This window comes from Bubalus kerabau, chromosome 22 (assembly GCF_029407905.1).
Source record: "Bubalus kerabau isolate K-KA32 ecotype Philippines breed swamp buffalo chromosome 22, PCC_UOA_SB_1v2, whole genome shotgun sequence".
Lineage (NCBI taxonomy): Eukaryota > Metazoa > Chordata > Mammalia > Artiodactyla > Bovidae > Bubalus > Bubalus kerabau.
Genome location: NC_073645.1, coordinates 19,247,650 through 19,258,370, shown reverse-complemented (window position 1 = coordinate 19,258,370; position 10,721 = coordinate 19,247,650). Strand labels below are relative to the sequence as shown.

At 38.2% G+C, this 10,721-nt stretch overlaps 1 protein-coding gene across 2 annotated transcripts in view; it reads left to right on the top strand.

The window, feature by feature from the left end:
• Positions 1–7,664: 7,664 nt before the first annotated feature.
• The window catches only part of LOC129636617 (cytochrome P450 2C31-like), a 57,090-nt gene continuing 54,033 nt past the window's right edge, over positions 7,665–10,721 (top strand). Inside the window, exon 1 of one of the 2 annotated variants that reach the window (XM_055560123.1) lies at positions 7,665–7,832. In XM_055560123.1, the coding sequence (XP_055416098.1) occupies positions 7,665–7,832 (168 nt within the window). Of the gene's footprint in view, positions 7,843–10,721 lie in introns of both variants that reach the window. The other variant, XM_055560124.1, reaches the window with a different exon arrangement.

The window sequence follows — 10,721 nt, the reverse complement described above, 5'->3', positions numbered from 1 at the left end:
GTTGTCTATAAGAGACCTCAAAACAAGGGACACATACAGACTGAAAGTGGAGGGCTGGAAAAAGATATTCCACACAAATAGAGACCAAAAGAAAGCAGGAGTAGCAATACAGATAAAACAGACTTTAAAACAAAGGCTGTGAAAAGAGACAAAGAAGGACACTACATAATGATCAAAGGATCAATCCAAGAAGAAGATATAACAATTATAAATATATATGCAGCCAACATAGGAGCACCACAATATGTAAGACAAATGCTAACAAGTATGAAAGGAGAAATTAACAATAGCACAATAATAGTGGGAGACTTTAATACCCCACTCCCACCTATGGATAGATCAACTATATAGAAAATTAACAAGGAAACATAAACTTTAAATGATACAATAGACCAGTTAGACCTAATTGATATCTATAGGACATTTCACTCCAAAAGAATGAATTTCACCTTTTTCTCAAGCACACACGGAACCTTCTCCAGGATAGATCACATCCTGGGCCATAAAGCTAGCCTTGGTAAATTCAAAAAATTTGAAATCATTCCAAGCATCTTTTCTGACCACAATGTGGTAAGGTTAGATCTCAATTACAGGAGAAAAACTATTAAAAATTCCAACATATGGAGGCTGAACAACACTCTGCTAAATAACCAAAAAATCACAGAAGAAATAAAAAAAGAAATCAAAATATGTATAGAAATGAATGAAAATGAAAAAACAACAACCCCAAACCCGTGGGGCATTGTAAAAGTAGTGCTAAGGGGAAGATTCATAGCAAAACAGGCTTACCTCAAGAAACGAGAAAAAAGTCAAATAAATAACCTAATTCTACACCTAAAGCAACTAGAAAAGGAAGAAATGAAGAACCCCAGGGTTAGTAGAAGGAAAGAAATCTTTAAAATTAGGGCAGAAATAAATGCAAAAGAAACAAAAGAGACCATAGCAAAAATCAACAAAGCCCAAAGCTGGTTCTTTGAGAGGCTAAATAAAATTGACAAACCATTAGCCAGGCTCATCACGAAACAAAGGGAGAAAAATCAAATCAATAAAATTAGAAATGAAAATGGAGATATCATAACAGACAACACAAAAATACAAAGGATCATAAGAGACTACTATCAGCAATTGTATGCCAATAAAATGGACAACTTGGAAGAAATGGACAAATTCTTAGAAAAGCACAACTTTCCAAAACTGAACCAGGAAGAAATAGAAAATCTTAACAGACCAATCACAAGCCTGGAAATTGAAACTGTAATCAGAAACCTTCCAGCAAACACAAGCCCAGGTCTAGGCAGCTTCACAGCTGAATTCTACCAAAAATTTAGAGAAGAGCTAACACCTATCCTACTCAAACTCTTCCAGAAAAATTGCAGAAGAAGGTAAACTTCCAAACTCATTCTATGAGGCCACCATCATTCTAATACCAAAACCTGACAAAAATGCCACAAAAAAAGAAAACTACAGGCCAATATCACTAATGAACATAGATGCAAAAATCCTCAACAAAATTCTTGCAATCAGAATCCAAGAACACATTAAAAAGATCATACATCATGACCAAGTTGGCTTTATCCCAGGGATGCAAGGATTCTTCAATATCTGCAAATCAATCAATGTAATACACCACATTAACAAATTGAAAAATAAAAGCCATATGATTATCTCAATAGATGCAGAGAAAACCTTTGACAAAATTCAACATCCATTTATGATAAAAACTCTCCAGAAAGCAGGAATAGAAGGAACATACCTCAACATAATAAAAGCTGTATATGAGAAACCCACAGCAAACATTATCATCAGTGGTGAAAAATTGAAAGCATTTCCCCTAAAGTCAGGAACAAGACAAGGGTGCCCAGTCTCACCACTACTATTCAACATAGTTTTGGAAGTTTTGGCCACAGCAATCAGAGCAGAAAAAGAAATAAAAGGAATCCAAATTGGAAAAGAACAACAAAAAAAAAACTCACCGTTTGCAGATGACATGATCCTCTACATAGAAAACCCTAAAGACTCCACCAGAAAATTACTAGAGCTAATCATGGAATGTAGTAAAGTTGCAGGATATAAAATCAACACACAGAAATCCCTTGCATTCCTATACACTAATAGTGAGAAAATAGAGAAATTAAGGAAACATTTCCATTCACCTTTGGAATGAAAAGAATAAAATACTTAGGAATATATCTACCTAAAGAAACAGAAGACCTATATATAGAAAACTATAAAACACTGGTGAAAGAAATCAAAGACGACACTAATCGATGGAAAAATACACCGCCTTCATGGATCGGAAGAATCAATATAGTGAAAATGAGTATTCTACCCAAAGCAATCTATAGGTTCAATGCAATCCCTATCAAGCTACCAACGTATTTTTCACAGAGCCAGAACAAATAATTTCACAATTTGTATGGAAATACAAAAAAACCTCGAATAGCCAAAGCAATCTAGAGAAAGAAGAATGGAACTGGAGGAATCAACCTGCCTGACTTCAGGCTCTACTACAAAGCCACAGTCATCAAGACAGTGTGGTATTGGCACAAAGACAGAAACATAGATCAATGAAACAAAATAGAAAGCCCAGAGACAAATCCATGCACCTATGGACACTTTATCTTTGACAAAGGAGGCAAGAATATATAATAGAGAAAAGACAATCTCTTTAACAAGTGGTGCTGGGAAAACTGGTCAACCACTTGTAAAAGAATGAAACTAGAACACTTTCTAGCACCTTGCACAAAAATAAACTCAAAATGGATTAAAGATCTAAATGTAAGACCAGAAACTATAAAACTCCTAGAAGAAAAACACAGGCAAAACACTCACTGACATAAACCACAGCAGGATCCTCTATGACCCACCTCCCAGAATATTGGAAATAAAAACAGGAATAAACAAATGAGACCTAATTAAAATTAAAAGCTTCTGCACAACAAAGGAAACTATAAGCAGGGTGAAAAGACAGCCTTCAGAATGGGAGAAATAATAGCAAATGAAGCAACTGACAAAGAATTAATCTCAAAAATATACAAGCAACTCCTGCAGCTCAACTCCAGAAAAATAAATGACCCAATCAAAAAATGGGCCAAAGGACTAAACAGACATTTCTCCAAAGAAGACATACAGATGGCTAACAAACACATGAAAAGATGCTCAACATCACTCATTATCAGAGAAATGCAAATCAAAACCACAATGAAGTACCATTTCACACCAGTCAGAATGGCTGCGATCCAAAAGTCTACAAGCAATAAATGCTGAAGAGGATGTGGAGAAAAGGGAACCCTCTTACACTGTTGGTGGGAATGCAAACTAGTACAGCCTCTATGGAGAACAGTGTGGAGACTCCTTAAAAAACTGGAAATAGAACTGCCATATGATCCAGCAATCCCACTGCTGGGCATACACACTGAGGAAACCAGAAGGGAAAGAGACACATGTACCCCAATGTTCATCGCAGCACTGTTTATAATAGCCAGGACATGGAAGCAACCTAGATGTCCATCAGCAGATGAATGGATAAGAAAGCAGTGGTACATATACACAATGGAGTATTACTCAGCCATTAAAAAGAATACATTTGAATCAGTTCTAATGAGGTGGATGAAACCAGAACATATTATACAGAGTGAAGTAAGCCAGAAAGAAAAACACCAATACAGTATACTACCACATATACATGGAATTTAAAAAGATGGTAATGATAACCCTGTATGAGAGACAGCAAAAGAGACACAGATGTATAGAACAGTCTTTTGGACTCTGTGGGAGAGGGTGAGGGTGGGATTATTTTGGAAAATGGCATTGAAACATGTATAATATAATATATGTGAAATGAATTGCTAGTCCAGGTTCGATGCATGATACAGGATGCTCAGGGCTGGTGCACTGGGATGACACAGAGGGATGGTATGGGGAGGGAGGTGGGAGAGGGGTTCAGGATGGGGAACATGTGTACACCCATGGTGGATTCATGTTGATGTATGGCAAAACCAATACAATATTATAAAGTAATTAGCCTCCAATTAAAATAAATAAATTTGTATTAAAAGTAAATAAATAAATGCAATATGTCAAAAAATTTAATAGTGGTTTAATGGAAGACTGCTTTCAAATTTGGTTCTTTTATGTGGTATAAAGTTCAATTTTGATTTTATTACATTTAGGCACTGATCTAAATGTATTATATTCTTGTCTGTGGAATATAGACATGGTGGCCTTTCAGACTTGGGGTGTTATTAGATGTGGTTAGTTTCCCAGCCTCCACCCTGAACCATGCTCCTCTGCTGCTGAAGAAGCTGTGGAGGGAAGCTCTGGTTGCTGAGGACCTGCCTGCTGATTTCCTCTGAGGCTGACTCCTGCTGCTGTATCACAAGCCATGGAGATGACCAAGTAACATTGGGTGTCCTGCATTGGGTTTTATGGCTCTTAGGAGAGGGACTTCATTCCCTCCAGGCTGCTGTTGTATGAGCACCCTTCTTTTTTTAGGGCTTCCCTGGTGGCTCAGATGGTAAAGGTGTCTGCCTACAATGCGGGAGACCTGGGTTCAATCCCTGGGTCAGGGAGATCCCCTGGAGAAGAAAAGAGCAACCCACTCCAGTATTCTTGCTTGGAAAATTCCATGGATGGAGGAGCCTGGTGGGCTACACTCTATGGGGTCACAAAGAGTCAGACACAACTGAGCAACTTCACTTTCACTTTCTTCTTTTTTAAAGTTATAATTGGTGTATATGATGTGTCAGATGTCCTAGGTAGTCCAGTTCTCCCACCTCATGAGAAGAGTTGACTCATTGGAAAAGACTCTGATGCTGGGAGGGGTTGGGGGCAGGAGGAGAAGGGGACAACAGAGGATGAGATGGCTGGATGGCATCACTGACTCGATGGAGGTGAGTCTGAGTGAACTCCGGGAGTTGGTGATGGACAGGGAGGCCTGGCGTGCTGCAATTCATGGGGTCCCAAAGAGTCAGACATGACTGAGCGACTGATCTGATCTGATCTGATTACAACTATTGTTTATACCACTTTGCAATTTTCGTCATTGTTATTCTGCACTTGGTTTTCGTACACGATTCACTTCAGTTTTTCTATTTATTTGGTCTTTACTGGTCATTGGATAGTATATTCAGGAGGTGCGTCTTTTAAAAACCCATGAAATATTTGAAGGAAATGAGAAGTCATAGTGCTTCACTTGATGATTTTTATCTCATGCTTAATAGACCTCATGCTTTTATATTGTCTTTAACTGGAGAGATCAAGTTTTCTTTATTTAATTTTGCTTTTCCTATTAAAATGAAAGATGTTTCATTTTAAGTGATATATCAAGTTTTATTAGCAAAGTTTATATTGTAATTGTTTTTATCTGTTCATATAATCAGAGATGGGAATTAGTACCGGTAGCCTCTCAGATGGTGCAAGTTGTAAAGAACCTGACTGTCAATGCAGGAGACACAAGGACTTGGATTCAATCCCTGGGTTAGGAAGATCCCTTGAAGGAGGAAATGGCAACCCACTCCAGTATTCTTACCTGGAGAATCCCATGGACAGAGGAGCCTGGCAGGCTACAGTCCATGGGATTGCAAAGAGTCGGACATGACTGAGCACACACACACACACACACACACACGAGAGTAAAACCAACAGCTCTCAAAAGGCTGGAACTCCCTACATTCTATATCATTTGCAGATTTTGTTGAAAACATCTAGAATTTTAGCTTCCCTTTCCTTATGAAAGCTAATGATAATTTCTTTAAGCTTTGCTACCACTTATCAGTCATATTTGGACTTGATAGTTTTACTTGCCTTTTGCACCTCATTATTTTTGTGTCTCACATTCTCCCTTTTTGGGATATATTTTTATTTGTTGGACTTTTTCTTCAGGTAATTATTTCAGAAATGGTTTCAATATTATAAAATGTTTGAATGTTTACATGTCCAAAATTTTTTTATATTATATTTATTTGTTTTATTTGTGGCCATACCATGACACAGGGGGGATCTTAGTTTCTGGACCAGGGATTAAATTCATGCCCCCCTGCAGTGCAAGCATGAAGTCTTAACCATTGGACTGCCAGGGAAGCCCCCCAAATATCTATATTTTGATTTTATATTTAAATTCTAGTTTATCTGGTGTAGAATAATAATTTAAATTGAAGTAAAAAATTGCCTTCAAATTGAATTTTTGAAGGCTTTACTTGAGTATTATCTATCATTTATAAGCGTTGTGTATGGAAAGATTTATTCTAAATTGAGTCTGATTCTTTATAATTTCCTTTTAACTTTCTAGAGCATTTTAGGCTTTTTTTGTTTTCCTTGATGTTCTCACATTTCACAAGATTTTGAGAGTGTCGGTCTTTTCACTTTAATCCTGCTTAGAACTTGGTGGGTACTTTGGATCTTTCATCATTATAGGAAAAATTTATTCCATTTCCTTTGCTTATTAATACATTTGATTATTTTTCTCTCTCCTTGAAACTCCTGTGGTAGAGTTGCTAGAATTTCTAGAATTATTGTCCATATCATTCAACTTTGTTTACAGTTTTTATCATTATTATTTTGTACTCTGTTCTTGTGGAAACCCTTGTTCCCCCTGAATCTTCCTGATAAAATAAGTCAACCTGCAGGCAAAGCTATTTTATTACTCAGCATATCTGTTTATTAAAAGCATTTTTGCAACCACATTCTTAACTAACAAAAGCTTTTCATCTTTCCATTAACTTTTTATTTGATTAAATTTATCTGATGATGTTCTATTTAACATTTTTTCTGTTTTTAATTCTTCAGGGATTAGTTCTATGATTTTTAAGTTAGATGTTTGTTATGCTATTGAAATTCCTCAAATAGCTTTTAAGTCTTGAAATTTTGTTCATATCTGTGAGTCTTTAGACATTTTCTGGAGTGTATTTCCTCACCTAAGTGTGAATATGCAATGTTTGCTCAAGTTATGTGATCCTTATTGGAAATGGGTATGTAAAGAAGAGAGTGGGTGATAAGCAGTCAAGGGACCTTCAACTGATGTCTTTGAGTGATTTCTTTCCTTGACTTGAGGATTCCTCAGTATTTGTTATTCCTCTTTTTATCTACTGTCTGCTGGCCTGCATTCTCTCTGGGAATAAATGGTGTCAGAACCCCTGGCACAAAGAAAAGAGCTCTTGAAAAACCACTGGAATCCCTCTACTCTTTTCTAAGATAAGACCAGCTCTCTATTCCTTTCTTTATTTGCCCTATTTCCTTCTTCTGTCTTGATGTGGCCTTTTCATAGATCTTCTGAGAAAAGGCTCTGAGGAAGTGCTTCTTTTTCTGCTCATATGATGATGAATTTTGATACAGAGATACTCTCTTTCATCATTTGTCGTGATCATGAATTCCAGCCCTTTGAAAATCTGATATCTTCAGTTTCACTACTAATATGTGGTCATCTCTGAGGAATCGAGTTATTTTTTAGTTGGGATTTTCATCAAAAACTTAGGATATTCATCAGTATTAAGGCTGATAAGTTTTTGTTTAAATATCTACTGACAGGCCAAAGTGCACTGATGATAAAGCAATATTTATTCAAAAGTTCAAAGACTCATTGCATGTTTGGTGATAAGCCTGCACTTAGTATTTTTAAAAAGTCTTTAGATTTTAAACTTTCAGTTGCCCTCACGCGAAGCACACCAATGGAACTCTTCGTAGTTCTGGTGACCTGTCTTTCTTTTTTGATTTTCCTTTTTCTGTGGAATCAGAGGCATGCCAAAGGGAAGCTGCCACCTGGGCCCACTCCTCTCCCAGTTTTTGGAAATATTTTCCAGATAAATACTAAGAATGTCAGCAAATCCATAAGCAAGGCAAGTATGAGTGATTTTCTTCCAGTTGTTTGCCATGAGTAAGTAAGACAGCTTTATGTCTTGTCCCAGTTTGTTTTCTTGACACCAGTTTTTTTTTTTTTTTTATTAAAATTTTTTGGTATGCTTAGCCTTTTATTTTAAATTACCAGAATTAGCTCCTATGGAACCCATTTATGCTGGCAAATCAACCAACTCTTGTTACTGCAGACACTGTGTTTTTAAAGAGTGGTTTTAAAGGGAATTGCCTAGTGAATACCCAGACATGATTTTATCATTTAGTTATTATTCATTTTTAAAAATGGAAGTATAATTGATGTACAATATTATATGCTACAGATGTACAGTATAGTGATTCACAATTTTAAAGGTTATACTTCATTTATAGTTACTATAAAATATAGGTGATATTCCCTATCTTTTCTCTGTTGTATATTCTTACTTCCTTTGTTATAGAATAATTGACTGTAAGTGTGTGGGTTTATTTTGGGGTGTTCTATTCTGTTCCATAGATTTGTCTGTTTTTGTACCAGTATCATATTTTTTGGTTAATGTAGTTGTATAGTATATTGTGAGGTCAGGGAGTCTGATTCCTCCAGCTCAGTTTTTTTTCTGCACCCCCTCAAGATTTCTTTGACTATTTGCAGTGTTTTGTGTTTCCATATAACTTTAAAATTATTTATTCTAGTTCTGTGAAAAATGTCATTGGTATTTTGATAGAACTGCAATCTGCAGATTGCCTTAGTATGATCATTTTATATATGATTTCTTCTAACTCAAAAACACAGTTTATCTTTCCATTTGTTTCTGTCACTTTCAATTTCTTTCATCATTGTTTTATAATTTTCTGAGACAGGTCTGTTATTTCCTTATGTAGGTTTTTTCCTAGCTATTTTTTATTTTTTGATGCAGTGGTAAATAAGATTGTTTCCTTAACTTCTCTTTCTGGGGGGCAATCCTAAGATGGCAGAGGAATAGGACAGGGATACCACTTTCTCCCCCACAAATTCATGGAAAGAACATTTGAATGCTGAGAAAATTCCACAAAACAACTTCTGAATGTTGGCAGAGGACATCAGGCACCCAGAAAGGCAGCCCACTGTCTTCAAAAGGAGGTAGGACAAAATATAAAAAATAAAAAGAGAGACAAAAGAGGTAGGGATGGAGATGCATCTTGGGAAGGGAGTCTTAAAAAAGAGAGAGTTTCCAAATACCAGGAAACACTCTCACTGGCAGGTCTGTGGCAAGCCTTGGAATCTCAGAGGCAACATAACCGGGAGGAAAAATAAATAAATAAAACCCACAGATTAGGTGCCTAATGGCAACTCCCAGCGGAGAAGCAGCCCAGACGCTTGCATCTGCCACTAGCAAGCGGGGACTGGACAGGGAGGTGCAGGCTGCATTGCTTGGGGTAAGGACCGGGCCTGAATGCCCCAAGGGCAATCTGAGGGAACTAACATGAGATAGGAACCCAGACTGTGGGATAGCTAGCCCACAAAAAGCCCTAACATAAGACACTGCCAGGCCCACGCACAGAACAAAGGACTGAGCAGAGCTAGCCAGCTGCTGACTGGTCCATCGCCCGCTAGAGACACGTAGGCGATGGCAGCCAGAGCCAGAAGGGGACAATTGTGGCCCCAGAGAGGCATCCTCTACCAAACTTCAAGCAGGCTTCATTGCTAACCAAGACTTCTAGGGATTCTGGATGGTTGACTTCCACTGGGAGTGTTGCAGCCAGAGATCAGCTTCCTAGAAGAGACACACGGCACACTTGAGAAGGCATGCCTGTTGTACACCCAGAAAAGAGTGGCTGGGACGGGGGAGGTGATAAGATGCAGCCTCCAACTGGGGGCGACTGTGCTTGCCAAGCACCTGGTCACCTGAGCTGCTTGGACCTGGGAAGGGCACAAAACGCAGGTCCAACCAAGTCTGTGCCTTTGTGGAGTACCCAAGAACCTGAACCTGAGCTGCTTAGACCTGACAAGTGCATGCAACCCAGGGCCTGCCTCAGACAGTTCCTGGCAGAGCAACCTAGAGCCTGATCAGTGTAGACTGGGAAAGCACACACGCTGTGAGTGGGGGTAAGCCCAGTGTGGCAGAGACACGCGAGCACTCCCCACACACGCCAGTGATATTTGTTGGCAATGTTCCTCCCTCCCCACTGCAGTACTGAACAAGTGAGCCTAAAAAAAGTGACCACCACCGCCCCCTTGTGTCAGGGTGGAAATTAGACACTGAAGAGACCAGCAAACAGAAGAAGCTAAAATAAACAGAGGGAACCGCTTTGGAAGTGACTGACAGGTGCAATAGATTAAAACCCTATAGTTAGCACCAACTACATAGGAAGGGGCCTATAGATCTTGAGAAGTATAAGCCAGACCAAGGAACTATCTGAAAATGAACTGACCCCACACTGTCCACAAAAGCTCCAGAGAATGTCCTAGATATATTTTTACTATTATCATTAAAAATTTTTTAAATTTAATTTTATTTTTAAACTTTACATAATTGTATTAGTTTTGTCAAACATCAAAATGAATCCGCCACAGGTATACATGTGTTCCCCATCCTGAACCCTCCTCCCTCCTCCTTCTCCATACCATCCCTCTGGGCCATCCCAGTGCACCAGCCCCAAGCATCCAGTATCATGCATCGAACCTGGACTGGCAACTCGTTTCATACATGATATTTTACATGTTTCAATGCCATTCTCCCAAATCTTCCCACCCTCTCCCTCTCCCACAGAGTCCATAAGACTGTTCTATACATCAGTGTCTCTTTTGCTGTCTCGTACACAGGGTTATTGTTACCATCTTTCTAAATTCCATATATATGCGTTAGTATACTGTATTGGTGTTTTTCTTTCTGGCTTACTTCGCTCTGTATAATAGG